The 14,647-nt window shown below is 44.2% G+C and overlaps 2 protein-coding genes across 5 annotated transcripts in view; one reads left to right on the forward strand and one right to left on the reverse strand.

The window, feature by feature from the left end:
* The first annotated feature begins 1,039 nt into the window (after positions 1-1,039).
* Positions 1,040-6,006, forward strand: RPL31 (ribosomal protein L31). Of its 2 annotated transcripts, XM_061563779.1 has the most exons (5): positions 1,040-1,109; positions 2,469-2,572; positions 3,552-3,677; positions 4,657-4,769; positions 5,933-6,006. In XM_061563779.1, exons 2-5 carry the CDS (start codon positions 2,469-2,471, stop codon positions 5,962-5,964), a joined length of 375 nt encoding a protein of 124 aa, XP_061419763.1. In that variant the 5' UTR covers positions 1,040-1,109; the 3' UTR covers positions 5,965-6,006. The 2 variants fall into 2 exon arrangements, with proteins under 2 accessions (XP_061419763.1, XP_061419762.1); XM_061563778.1 differs by lacking the exon at positions 1,040-1,109 and having other exon boundaries at positions 2,454-2,572.
* Positions 6,007-6,488: 482 nt separating this feature from the next.
* Positions 6,489-14,647, reverse strand: part of LOC133349911 (TBC1 domain family member 9-like) — a 52,237-nt gene continuing 44,078 nt past the window's right edge. For 2 of the 3 annotated variants that reach the window (XM_061563777.1, XM_061563774.1), the window contains 3 exons: positions 13,519-13,637; positions 11,819-12,241; positions 6,489-10,797 (listed from right to left, as the gene is read on the reverse strand). In XM_061563777.1, coding sequence (XP_061419761.1) covers positions 10,402-10,797; positions 11,819-12,241; positions 13,519-13,637 — 938 coding nt within the window. In that variant the 3' untranslated portion in view covers positions 6,489-10,401. The remainder of the gene's footprint in view (positions 10,798-11,818; positions 12,242-13,518; positions 13,638-14,647) is intronic. The other variant, XM_061563776.1, reaches the window with a different exon arrangement.

The following is a 14,647-nucleotide window of genomic DNA, read 5'->3' on the forward strand; positions in this document are numbered from 1 at the left end:
TCAGGTTTCAAGTAGGAATCTGTGTGGGTGGCTTTCCTATAGAATATCCCAAGGATCCATCAGGTCTCCTCTCAAACAGAATATCTAAAAATAGTAGTTTGCCATCTTTCTCCACTTCCATGGTGAATCTGATGGATGGGTGTCTGGAATTGATGTGGTCCAGGAAGTGGTTCAATGCTGGGAGGCCATGTGGCCAAATGACGAAAGTGTCATCCACATACCTCTTCCACAGGGAAAGACGCAGGGTGGACGTCTGGATGGCGTCTGATTCAAACTTTTCCATAAACACATTGGCTATCACTGGTGACAAGGGGGAGCCCATAGGGGCACTTTCATTCTGTTTGTAGAAGGTGCCATTCCAGGTAAAATAAGTGTTGGTGATGCAATGCCTAACCAGCGCAGGTACATCCGAATTCAATCCATGTTGGACCAAGTCTTCAATTATTGTTAGGGTGTCAGGTACTGGGACTTTGGTAAACAGAGATACCACATCAAAACTGACGAGGATATCGTAAGGAGATAGGAAAGCCACCCACACAGATTCCTACTTGAAACCTGATTCCCACCACCACCCATCTCAAAAGAATTCTGTCATCAAAACACTATACCACAGAGCTCATGGCAATTCACTGGCCAGTGAATTAAGACATGTATATCGGGCCCTCAGGATGAACGGATACTCTGACCATACCCCTGGCTACCCCATTCAGACAAGCCCCTCCCCCCCTCCATTAACTTGTATTTAAGGGCTTGCCTCTTGGATCTTTTCCTCACTTAATACAGTAAATTCAGCTGTGACAGTCCCACCTGATGACGGAGACTTGTGTTGCCCCCGAAACGTCGTGATTTATTATTTTATTTCTATTATTATTTCTATTATTTCTATTATTTATTTTTACCTACGTGACTTTACCGAAAAAAAGAACTAAGAGCATACAACTCTGGAACCAAACTCGTTCGTAAGTAGAGGACTCCCTACAACAATGAGATGCCTGGAGGGTAAAACCTCCTGCTCTGGCAAGGCGACCCAGCCCGCCAGCCCCGCCCCCGAGGCATAACCCCGCTCCCACAATCCTTTGCGCTTCTCTTCGACATCAGCGGCGGCGAAGGTGAGATGCCGGCCTAGCGTCGCGCCGTCGCAATCCGTCGTCATCGGCTCGCCCCGCGCACAAAATTCCCTCGCAGTTCCATCCCCGTTACGTCTCGAAACGTTGTCCATCGTGGCAGACGTGTATTGACGGCTGGACGATTGTCGCGTCGGATCTGGATGCCGTGCGATGTGATGGAGGCGCCGTGTATGCGCGCGCGCGGGTCTGTGTTGTAGTTGGGGTTCCGGGCCGGCTGCGAGGGTGAAATGGTTCTGACTTGATTATAACTCGTGTAATGGTGAACCTCTTGTGAGCAATGCGCGTGTGCTGTACCCCTGCGTAATCGTAACATGTTGCTACGTTAATAGGTTAGACATGAAATGTGTATGCGGCCGGTAATGTTGACTTATGAGAGTGGTGCATATTGAGGCCTATCGAAGGCTTCTCGTGAGTGCAGTTCCAGTGAGCTCAAAATGGTTATAAGAGCAACCTAAATATTGTACCAATGGAAGTGAGTAACAACAATCTGTAGGGTTATCGCATACGGTGCCACGTTTCTCGATTTGTATTTATTTGAAGTGGGGCTTGTGCGTTAAGAGGCTATATACATTTGTGATTTGCGGCGTGGGCAATTATATTGAACTCTTTTAACAGTTATCTTGAGCTAATGAGTGGCCCTCACGAGAATCGATGTCATCGGTACGAACTGTTATGATTGTGAAAGATAGACTGCAAACCCAACAGCAAAGCTGTGCGTTAAAAAAAAAGCGAATGAACCCCAAATGTTCCAAGACTTGTTGCCAGTTTCGTAAATTCTGCTCCGAATCGATCCAGCCCATCCATTCACCAACCCGCACTGATAACTGGTGAATGGTTTCACCACACTGATGGAGGCCTGAAGCAACGAGTGGATTCAGAATGGCTATAATTTTTCCCCAATGATGGGTCTTAACACATCCAGATACTATGAGATCTCGACTACATCCAAATATTTACGTGTCCCTGTGTAAAAGACGCATGGGGAAGCGTTCACCGTTTGGTGGTGCATATTTACATATGCATTGTCCTGTGCGTAAAGATTATACGAAGTGATTGTAATATCACTGGAGTCATGGAATGTACCAGTGATGGACAATTCTATACGGGACCAGCACTTTAAGTGTACACACTTTGAACGTGGAACCAAAGACGATGAAGAGTGATAAAAAAAATTAGGTCACTGAAAACTTGGTTTGTGACTGCACGTGAACAGAGTATGTTGAACTTATTTCGCACCGTACGTAGTCAACCGTGCAAATCGGAGGTAGGCAGGCCTTAATCTGTTTGAGTGAGATTGACGCCTCGTAATGTAATGATTCATGGTGGATGTGTGTGTTACAGATGGCGCCAGCCAAGAAGGGTGGCGAGAAAAAGACTCGTTCCACCATGAACGAGGTGGTGACCCGCGAGTACACCATCAACGTCCACAAGCGCATCCATGGCATGTGAGTCTCACTGGAGGTGTGCACACACGGGGCATGGTTGGGAGAGTTGTACCCTGTGGCTCATAGCAACGCCTGAGCAATCCCATGTCACATAACCCAGTTGTAAATGTGAATAGACTATCCTCTCTGTGGAATTTGCTTAACTGGTCCAGGGCTGTCAACATTGGAAGTCCCAGTTGAAGACCCCCACCTAATTAAAAAATGCATCTCTCTTTTTAGTTTGCTGTTGTCTCTAGGATTTCTCTCCTCAGTTTTTTCACACTTATTTTACTCCTTTACATGGATGTCATTCTTAATATCCAGTAAGGGTGCATTAGACTTATACACGATAAAAAAGCGAGTGACATCCATGCTCTTTAGAGCTCTTTTGAGCATTGGGTGGCACTTGCCCGATAGTGTATTACTGGGGTAAATTGACATTGATAAAACCCTCATGTACATGAATACTGAAGCAGATTAAATGAAAATAACAGTAAATGTAGGGTGATGCAAATGTATATTTTGGCTGTATGACCAATGCCACAATCCAGAATGCTCCTGAGTTTTAGGACTGACTTCAATGAAGTAATTATAGATTAGAGACAATTATGTACTTTCTCGTGTATGAATGCTAACTGAATATTCCATTCTACGCGATGTGCCAGGTTGATGGTTGTTGGACAGCAGGCGTCATAATATGTTAAAAGCTGGAGATTTAACAACTGCTGGCTTAATATAAATAGTTTAAAGAGTTTCTTGACTGGGGTCACATGAGAGTGGATGGTGATGAATGTGAAGTGAGTATGGCATATTCTTGGATCTTTTGGTAAAGTCACGTAGAAGGGAAATAATAAAAATAAAAAAATAATAATCCTGTTATATTTAAATTATTTTAATTTTATTATTTCCCTTCTACGTGACTACCGAAAGATCCAAGAATATGAATCCCTGCAGTCACGAAAGCTTTAAATTGTGAGTATGGCATGCTGTGGACCCACAGTGGCTTCAAGAAGCGTGCTCCCCGCGCCATCAAGGAGATCCGCAAGTTTGCCGAGAAGGAGATGGGCACTCCCGACGTGCGCATCGATACTCGTCTCAACAAGGCGGTGTGGAGCAAGGGTGTGCGGTGAGGCTGCTGCTGCTGCTGCATCCACTCCCACGCACTCCCAACTTCCCTCCAACCACGCCTGTGCTAGACACAAAAATATCAGTCTGATGGTTTCCCACTTAGCCTGACGTGGAAACCCCTTTGCAGTCTGCTGAAAGTGGATATTGTTTACTGGGTTAGTCGGTCATTCTTGTGAAATTGAAACATGATAATGGGCCTTTGTGCACTGTTCGTTTGCACAGTTTTGATCCATGTTTTTGGGTTGGGCCACAATAATTGAATGCAATTTTTTTGGGAATTTCCTCTCCACCACCTGATACAAATGTCACGTTTATAAACATTACTTATTCGAGCCAATGTATTGATCAAATTGATGGATACATTTCACCAGTGGCTTGGGACTTTTCACGTCTGAATTCAACATCAGTATGTTTTGCACACTGATTTGAGCTTCATCAGATAGTAAGCTTGGAAATAAAGTGCAGCTTAAACAAACTCTGCCGATGTATCTGCCGTGACATTAACTGCCAAAGTTTGGGTAATTTACATTTTAGTTATTTTTATTTGGTTGTTTTAATGTTATTTCAGGTATTTGTGAAGTTTATTTTAATCAAAGGACTTGGAGGTTATGATTGGTGTGCTTTATGCTATTGCTTTGTGTGGGTAGTTGGTTTGTCATTTAGTTGTTAGGTTACATATTCTCTTTGTTTGGGTGTTGGTGATTGAGTGCGGATTGTAATATAGTTGAAATATTTACTTATTGATGTGGTACTAAGCAGAACTTGGTTTATAACTTTTCTCTATTGAAATTTTATTTCTCTGTTAAGCAAGTTGAGCTCAATTTCCACCATTGAACTGCAGAGCATTAAATGTAGATAAATCTTTACAAAAATAAATTAACTGCAAGCTGCAGATGGAATGTCTCGTGACACGATGCCCTTCCGGATTATGTTTGGGGAAACGTTTAAAACAATCTCTATGGGCTGTTACCCTGCAGGAACGTGCCGTACCGGATCCGTGTGCGGCTCTCCAGGAAGAGGAATGAGGATGAAGATTCCCCCAACAAGCTGTACACCCTTGTCACCTTCGTGCCCACCACCTCCTTCAAAGGTAGAGTTGTGCACTTGCCTCCTTTGCCAGCCACTAAGCAACCACCAGTGATACTTGTGAAATGTATGTTGTTGAAAATCAGTAATGGACACTCATGGAAATAAGTGTTGATAGCATGGTATAAATCTTGCAGTTTGTCCTTCCCTCACCTCCGATTATCTTGGTTGGCTACCTACGGTGTGAGAAGTTCAACATATATTGGTCCATTTCCTTATTTTTCGAAATTGTTCATTCACTAAATCTCTCCATTTCTATGGCAACGTCGTAGCTAGCCAGGCATACAAGCACAAATGGGATTTTGAAAAAAGTGGTGCATATGCATTGAAACAAGGGACATGATACTCGGTGTATTTGGGGCTTTAGTTATAGGAACATGTCAAGATATACTTGGCCTAAACCTGTAGTTTTCAATCGCAAGTACAGATTATGATGGTATGATAAACTATAACTTATAAAGGATCACCTGCTTTGTATAAAGTCAGCAGTTCGCTGTAACTTTTACAAGCTCAATGTGGGTGGTCTGGAATGCTATCGCCAATAAACTGCAACTTGGATCATTACCTGTGAGATGTGCACTCAAAACTGCCACTGCTATGCAGTGGCCTGAAATCAAATGCATCTCTCCAGATGTCCGCTGCAAAGTATGATCTTCAGTTTTGATTATAGTTTGCTGATCTTTCAAGGTGCATTGAAAAATTTTGATACTCCTGCTGTTATGGAGTAACTCATGCAGCAAGCTATGGCTGCAAAGATGGATCGCACATGTTATGTATATCGTTTATTGTAAAATTTGAATCAGTTCCTATGATCACTGTTACATTGTTTTATAGCTTTATTTTGGTGATTTCGAAAACGTATGGTTAAGCCATGTTTGTTGAATCTAAATTGTCTTATGGTTGTTTGACTTGCATCCCACTGGGATTTTTTCACATAGCGTTGATATGCAGTTTTTTTCTGGAAAATTTAACTGGTTTTTCCTGGATGTTTCTGTTGCGCGTCGTCACTTTAAGATGTTCTTTGTTCAAGTTTTGTTGCTGTAGCACCCGAGTCAAGAGCCGCATGGCTCACAGGCCTACACCTAATGAATGAAACAGAATTATTTTTAGCTCAAGTAGTAGAAAAGTTCTGCTATGCGTGCCTAACTTTTTTTTCTCTCTTTACAGGTCTCCAGACCGTCAATGTGGATGAAAGTTAAATATTTTCAAACCATACATGAATAAACTGTCATTCCCCATCACATGACTGTGCGTTTCATTGTTAAAAGGAAAAATTATGGTTTCCATCAGCCTATTTCAGACAGTGCAGAATGGCTAGCATACCATCAAGTTGAAATTGTGTTGTGCACATTTACACCTATATACAATCAGATGAAAATGCTACTATATAGGACTGTATTTCGATTTAAAGCTTTCGTGACTGCAGGGATTCATCTTCTTGGTTCTTTCGGTAAAGTCACGTAGAAGGGAAGTAATAAAACAATAAAAATAAAACATAATAAAACAATTCTCACGAAGTTTCGGCCACAACGCAAGGACGGCTGCTTGCGTTGTGGCCGAAACGTCGTGAGAATTGTTTTATGTTTTATTATTTTATTACTTCCCTTCTACGTGACTTTACCGAAAGAACCAAGAAGATATATAGGACTGCACAGGTTTGCGTGGCTTTTAAATGTGGCTAAATGACAACACTGATTATGCCATAAAAGAACCAGGCTTTGCGTAAATACAAAGTCATTTTAATAACATCAAGGCAAGGGACTGGATAAAGCTCTGACAGGATTGCACATTAAAAATAAATCTAAAGCAGTTTTTTTTTACTTATTGAACAAAGTACAAGCTATACAAAATGGAAAATAGCTGTGCACACTGGAAATTCACAAAACTTTAAATGCAGTCTTAACCCTACCTACCTAAGTCAAACCAATTTAAAAACCTATTTACAATCCCTTCAGTAATGGAACAAAGGTCGCTGAATAGTGTATATTGTTCATTAGCCCAACTTTCAATACGATTAACACTTGGTCAAGATGTACTTTACCCTAAGCACACATTTGGATGCTTTACATTAAGGTATGGCTTGAAATGTTCAGAAACTGGAAGAAATCTACACTGTTATTGAATACATTTAAACAGCATGTAAAGGGAAAATTTGAAATTTCCAACTGAAAGTTAATGCAATAAGATGACCTACAGAAATGCTCTTACTGCTGTGCTTTCAGTCTATTGGATTTCTTTTACAAGTCTCGATACAGTTTAAGTGATCACCTTTACAAATGTTTCTGTAATAACCACTGCTGAGTTTTTATGGATTCCACAATGAGCCACAAGTGAAATTGGGGTTGAGGTGAACACATGTGGTTAAAATGGGTATAAATGGCAACCGATGACGTTGCCACCTTTTAACAAAACTTGGCATGGGCCTATCGAAACCACAGTATACTGAAGTAAAGTTGAATACAATGGTACCAGACCTTAGTACAAATCGATTCCTGCCACGTGCAATTGAAATGCAAATTCCCCAAATCTCCAGGTCTTAACCCCAGGACAGGTGTCAACCCTAAACCAAAGGATAGGCATATTGAACAGGACGATAGCATGGACTACAGCAATGCATTTAAAGCCACTACAGTAGAGGAACACTGCAAAATATTTAAAATTTATAGCAATTTAAATTGAATTTCAAAACTGAAAGAATGATAACAGTATTGACCGCAACATCAAAAACAAGTTGAATCTGGCAGCATAATGGTTTGCTATCTGTATACCTCACCAGCAAGTATACTAAAATGTTGCCGTTTGCAATAACCAACACTTGACATGAAACTAACTCGAGGTCGGCTGTGCAAGCACATGCAGCTTGCCAAGTTCTAGTGGTGGCCTCTGCAACACAGTCGAGCCATATGTGCAGAGGTGCCATTTGCCGTGTGAACTACATCACCGAGAAATGCAAACAGGCAAGGGCCCCTGAATTAAACTTGCGTATCATCTTCTTGGTTCTTTCGGTAAAGTCACGTAGAATGGAAATAAAAATAAAACAATAATTCTCACGACGTTTCGGCCACAACGCAAGCAGCCGTCCTCAGGTGAAGAACAGGTCTGTCAGAAAGACAGCGTCCATTCTACGTGACTTTACCGAAAGAACCAAGATGAATCCCTGCAGTCACGAAAGCTTTAAATCGAAATTTAAACTTACGTAATGAAGACCATCTCAATCTTTAAAAAATATTTTTCAGGCTAGGTTTTGGCAAGCAATTGTGCATGAACAGAAAACCAAAAGTTACTTCCATCTTGCTAAGTGCATCGCAATGTAAAGATGAAGAGTTGTGCCGACTAGTAATCTCCAAGTTCAGGGACCGATAAAGGTTCATCGCGGGCCTTGCTCAGCCCATCAGCTCCCGAGATACGGAATGTACAATTACCGATGCCACCATGCACGGTTACAACTGCAATAAATTACTCCAGGGATTGTAGTATACAGTACATTGTTGTACTGCTTCCAGGTTTATCCAGAAACAAACACCATATGGCGTCTCCAAAAGATTTCAGGAGGGCCCTGCATTTGCATGTTTGGCTAACTCCATTGTAGCAAGTGTCTGAAGTGGAACCAGTAGCTGGAGAAACTCCAAGCATAAGGGAGAGGTATTAACAGGTTCATGCATCGAGTTGCTGTACCATCTTGCAACCCAGTTGAATGTAAAGTTTCACAAATATATGGTCCACCAACCCTCGTCTCCACCAAAGGACCCACTTATAGTATGCCCATATGAATGATTGTTGCTGATGGGAGCGAAGGGATCTGATTAAGTTGTCCATGCCTTATGCGTACTAGAATTCTGAATTAACTTAAACATGAAAGACCCACTTAAGTTTTGATGCGTATTCTAAACTTAAACCTACATTTCCCTCGTCCCTTGATGGTGTCGAAGAGGTTATGTATATGATATAAAAAGTATCCAAGCACAGTATATTTCCTCAGTGAAAACACTTTCCTTAAGACAAGTGTACCAGTAAAGGCTACCAAGATAGGCCGAGCTTAAACAAAACCCATCGGCCTCAATAAAACCTAACTGCAGGCTCAAACATAAATAATAACTAATCGCACCAAACTTCAATAAAAATCTACCAACAGACTAGTTTTCGACATTACCACCTAAAAGTTTCACCACTACAGCAATAAACACAAAACTAGACTCGAGAAACGAGTTAAACATTTTAACAAAGTTAAGACAATTCCTGGTTGGAAAAGCTGAAAAACCTTTTTCCAGTGTCAGACCCGCACGTCGAGTTTCTAACGAGTGCACAAATTCGACTTCAAAAAGAGCAGTCCTGGCACGTACTTGAGATACTAGTTATAAGTGCGTGTTTATGCATAGCATGAAACAACGGGCTCGTGCCCTAACCTGAATGAAAGACGCATGCTAACATTTGTTAGTGCTCAGAATAACGTTGTTTTGGCCTTTTATATATTTAAAAAAAATGTGTTGACCAACCTTAAGAAAGGTGAAATAACATTGGCACATTTATCAAAAATGTGCAGTGCTTTTTCTCCCACTTTCCAAATGTAGCAGAAAAATAAATACGACTGTGCTTGTGCACAATTAATGCATCACTTTGCATGCAAAATGCGATACCTCACTGGTCGTCAGCAGCAAGAGCTGCCATTCGCCACTAAGTGGCGGCGACGTCACCACGGCGCCTGTGCCACGCGTTCAGTGTCGAAGCCTCGCTGATGGGATGCCACGGGCCGACCGACTTCAGATGCCTGGCAGATGCACCAGTCGTTCCTCCGCCGTTCCAACTTGCTGCATTTTAAGCTGCCCGGCGGAACCAGCAGGACTCGAAGCAAAAACCAAGCCCAATAGGGCAGGGCGGAGCATCGTACCCAAACTGGACAGCAATGCCAATTTTCACGTGCCACACCTCAATCAGTAGGAGCATTGGGAGCGCTGCTAAATAAAAAACTTGCAACGCAGCAAGTTTTCACTTAAAACCCCTTCACAATCACTTTACGTGACTTTACGCGTGAATTTTACCGTCGCTCCAAATCAATAATCTCTGCTCTTAAAAGCGCAGGGGTAGAGGGCTCAAACTCCATTGTCATCCTTGAGCCAATGGTGGAAATTTCACATTCCCACAGTGGGAGCCATTCCATCCATAGGATGACCATTAATGACTTCCCACAACGTGGTAATAATTTGACATGGGAAGAAGGGCTTTTGGCGTCGGATCAGGCTTTGAACTCACATCCATGCAAATGCGATTCAAGCTTCCTGACCCACTCACACCCAACTGCAATTATAATTGGTATAATTATTCGAGAAACAAATTGCAGCCATTTCCCAATCCATTGGACTATTTACATTCATCGGCTCATAGCGGTGCATCAACAAACAGCGATTGTGCTTTGCGATTGTCGCTCGCGCAGTTTGGTGTTCAACAATAACAACTCCATGACACCACCACCACAACAACAACCAGGGGAATAGCTGTTCTCGCGGTCACGCGCGCGAGGTCGCACGGCTCGCGAGATCCCCGGGTGAGAAAGGCCACGGGTTTAGCGTCGCAAAAGTGTGTGCGGCGCGCATGAGGTCATGGGGGGGGGCGGGGGGGGGGATGGGGGTTTAACGACGTCGTCAGGGAGGGGACGAGGGCGGCTCTCCGAGCGAGGACGAGCTGCTGCCCATGGTGGAGGCGGCCTGGGCGGCGCGGATCTTTGCCTCGACGTCGCAGGGCCTCTCGAAGAAGGCCACGAGCGCGGGCTCCGTGAGCAGCGACGCCAGGAACTGCTCGCACGAGATGGACCAGGAGGCAACCTCGCCGCTCGCCAACGATGACGACACGGACGACGACGAGGAGGGGCCGCGCGAGGAATAGGGGGACGTCGTGGAGGGTGAAGAGGCCGGGGACACGAATGATGAGGTGGAGGACGAGGATGGTACGGAGGAGGTGGATGTAGAGGAGGAGGATGAGGAGGTGGAAGAAGCCGCCAGACTCGGCGTATTGGGGTCTTCGGGCTCGTCTGCATCCGTCTGAGGGAGGAAGAGCAACTTTTGAGATTTACAGTTATCCTCTTATAGCAATATAGCAGGTAAATCTCTCCCACTTCATACGGGTAATTGTATTACAATTACAAATAAGACTGTGCGGTTTTAGTGGCTGTTGCACTGCACTACGATCGTGGGCACGTGGGTTATATTCCTGGATACAAACAACATCAGTGGCAACTGGTATCCATACCTGGCCTTGGTTTGAACTAAATTAATTATAAAACTACCTGGGAATACAAATAATTATTAGTTTGGTACTGGCTACAACCACCCACTTAGTACGACTTAATTGCGCTTTCCCTGACGATGTATACATCTAAATAGGGAATCTCTGGGTAGCCAAGATGTACCGAGAACTACAGATTAATAATACCATCTAAAATCAATGTATCGATATTCAACATCTTCTTGGTTCTTTCGGTAAAGTCACGTAGAAGGGAAGTAATAAAATAATTAAAATAAAACATAATAAAACAATTCTCACGACGTTTCGGCCAGGTGAAAACCAGGTCTGTCGAGGCGACAGATGCTGTCGCCTCGACAGACCTGGCCGAAACGTCGTGAGAATTGTTTTATTATGTTTTATTTTTATTATTTTATTACTTCCCTTCTACGTCACTTTACCAAAAGAGCCAAGAAGATGAATCCCTGCAGTCACGAAATCTTGAAATCGATATTCAACACTCGCATCAATATATTATTAACTTTTAAGGAATGGTATTTAAAATGAGTATAAACAAGGGTGATTGTAATTTATTTCTGAAATAGAAATTCAACCACGCGGTGCTGCAAGTACAGTGCCCGACTCGCATTTATATGGCTGCGAGTTCAAATCAAGGTCAGGGATCAACTCGGCCCATATTCCGTCAGGGGTAAAAATAAAATCCAATGCGAGACATCAAACGGTGGCATTGCCATTGAGACGAGCCTGCACCCAAGGGGGATGTGGAAGACCCATTACTGGATTTGAGTTTGGGCCGTTCAACCACTGGAGCACTCTCACCTCACACTTTGTCAAAGCCTCCACATTGGGGGGCGGCTGTCCCGTCCCATGTGACCCTGGACTGGGTGACGCTGCATCCCCCAGGTTTGCCTGCGTCGTCCTCGAACAGCTGGTCCCTGGCTGCGTCGTCCTCGAGCATGTGGCATTTAGCTCAGCGGGTTGTGCCTCGCTAGATCCTGCCTGGTCGGTCCTCGAAGCGTCAGTCTCTGTCTGGCTCATCCTTGAATTGGGAGGGTCCGGATGCGGGGCGGTTCCTGGCGAGGCGGCGGGTCGTGACTGCGAGGCCGGTCCCACACGCCGCCCAGCCTCGCCGATGTTGAGCAGCAGGTTGGCCACCATGGCGATGGCCTGGTACAGTTCCTGCTCGTTGGGCTCCTGGCTGAACATGTTGTAAAGCGTCTTGCACAGCTGGATGAATTGACCCTGCGGGGAAGAAAGGGATGCGCATGTACAGCGACAGAAGTTAGGCGTAGGACAGCGATATAGTCATGAATACTCTTTGGTTTTTCGGTAAAGTCACGTAGGTATAAAATAAAATAAATCACGACGTTTCGGGAGCAACACAAGCGTCCATCATCAGGTGGGAAAGCATGGTCTGCTGCTGATGACGGACGCTTGTGTTACGCCCGAAATGTCGTGATTTATTTTATTTTATATCGATGTGACTTTACCAAAAAAACCAAAGAGTATGGATTCCAGCAGTCACGAAAGCTTCAAATCAAGATAGTTATGAAGATATGGATGGCCGAGTAGAGCCTGGCCCTGGCAAGGTCCTTACCTGCACTCATGCCAGGGTGCATGCAACAGCTGACTGTATAGCCAAGGCAAGGTGAAATGTATCAGCCAAGTGTATAGCCTTGGCTTGGATATTCACTTGGTATTACACTTGATTATTAAGTGTAGAGCCTTGGCTATACACTTGTCTGATCTTACCTATGTCACTTTTTGTCTGTCTGTCTGTCTGTGTGTCTCTTTGTGTGTGTGTGTTGACACACCTTGTGACGCTTTTAACTGACAAACTGCTGGTTTACATTTCAACAAACTACACACATATACGACACAATAAGCCCCAGGACGAAACAACGCTATTTGTTTTTCCCATCCGTCAAATGTAAAGTAGTGAAATTAACAATGTATGACTATTAATTATTATAATACGATGCTGAGCGCGGCGCCAAAGCACGCATCTGCGCATGCGCGAAACGCTGACTCGTGGTCGTTGCCCCTAGCAACCCACACCCGATCGGTGGAAATGAGGGAGAATTCTCATTGGCGTTCAAAATTCATGCAAAAAACAACAACGCTGAGGTTAATTCTTCACAGTGTGATGTTCTCTTCTCCCCCCCCCCCACCCCAATGTGTGCAGTTACTACTATAGAGTCGGTAGATACTACTACTGTAGTCCGTAGATACTACTACTGTAGCACAGGCGGGGGGATGGTGGAGAGGGGGGCCCAGCCCCAGTCGGCCATGGTGCCACCTCGGCCGGCTGGGCAATCTAGGCAAGGCCGGCTGCACTCTCTAAATATGGCCGACTGTGAGGGCGGCCACAAAAGAATGCCCCATCATGTATATTATAGACATTCCAACTCAACTGACAATGGCAATAATAAACAAAGTGAACATGTATACATTTTTGTGTAGATCCTTCACACACATACAGAATTCCAATCGTTCACTCGGCAAGGGTTCCTTTGCACCTGGTTCATTTTTGGTAACTCCTTCAGGGACTTCTCCCTCTCCTCCTTCTCCTCCTCCCACTTGCGCAGCATTTGTCTGTAGTCCACCGCCTCCTTCTGGCTCGCTCTCCTGTCTGCAGCTGACACACACCAACACGCACTTGAGCAGTCTAACCCCGAGCAAGATGCGGGGGGCGCATGCGTAGCCTACAGCTAATTGTACCCACTCCGGATGTACAGCCTGTCCCCGCTATAATACTAGCAACATAAAATAATAGCATAATAATAATTCGAATTTATAATGCGCATTCCCATCCAAGGATCCCAACGCGCACCACATGAAAAGCAGGACACAAAAACACAATCAGGGCATTAATTCTAGATTTGAAGCTTTCGTTAGAATCAGGGCAACCGACCAAACTAAAGAGGGAAGGCCACTTAAAAGAGATGGGTTTTCAAATTGAGGGTATGTATATACCCTATCGCTATGATAGAATAATTTACAAGAGCTATTTCAGTCACTTTATCACTCCAATGCTGGAGGAAGGCCTCCCCCCACACCGTGTCGATCATGCTGACCGTTTGTGTCCATACTTCACCACATTTGGTCAGAGCAGGTTGGCGAAGTGGGAAGGCTCTGAATCAATTCGGAGAACACACGCCACTGATGTTAGCCGTGGCTGGGAATTTAACTCGGCCCGCCAGCTTTTATAGCACGGTGCGTAAACCACGCAGCAATCGTTCCACCCCCACTGCCGCATACACTGAAATAATGTGTAGCCTGCCACTAAATGCAGAGGCACCATGTGCCATCAGCACAAGTGTGTGCTTGTGTGTATATGTATGTTGAATTTCTTTCGCACCGTAAATGGCGATCCGTGCTAATTGGAGGGGTGGTATATTCTGTCAGGGCTGAAGATGCACGTGTGATAGTGTGCGCGCTCAGTGCATAGGTAGTCAAAGCACCACTGTGTGTGCAGCTTCCCAAGGACATAAAAAGACACTGGTGGTCTTCAATTCAGGTCTTGCTCTTCATTGAAGGCCCTGGATTTTTCCAAGAAGTATGTTCTCTGTGCAATTGTTTCCATTGAAATGCACAAGAATGTGACAATTGTTCGCCTGTATACAGCAAGGGCTATAGCTGTTATCG

Source organism: Lethenteron reissneri, chromosome 32 (genome assembly GCF_015708825.2).
Source record: "Lethenteron reissneri isolate LAM-NWPU_2019-01 chromosome 32, ASM1570882v1, whole genome shotgun sequence".
Lineage (NCBI taxonomy): Eukaryota > Metazoa > Chordata > Hyperoartia > Petromyzontiformes > Petromyzontidae > Lethenteron > Lethenteron reissneri.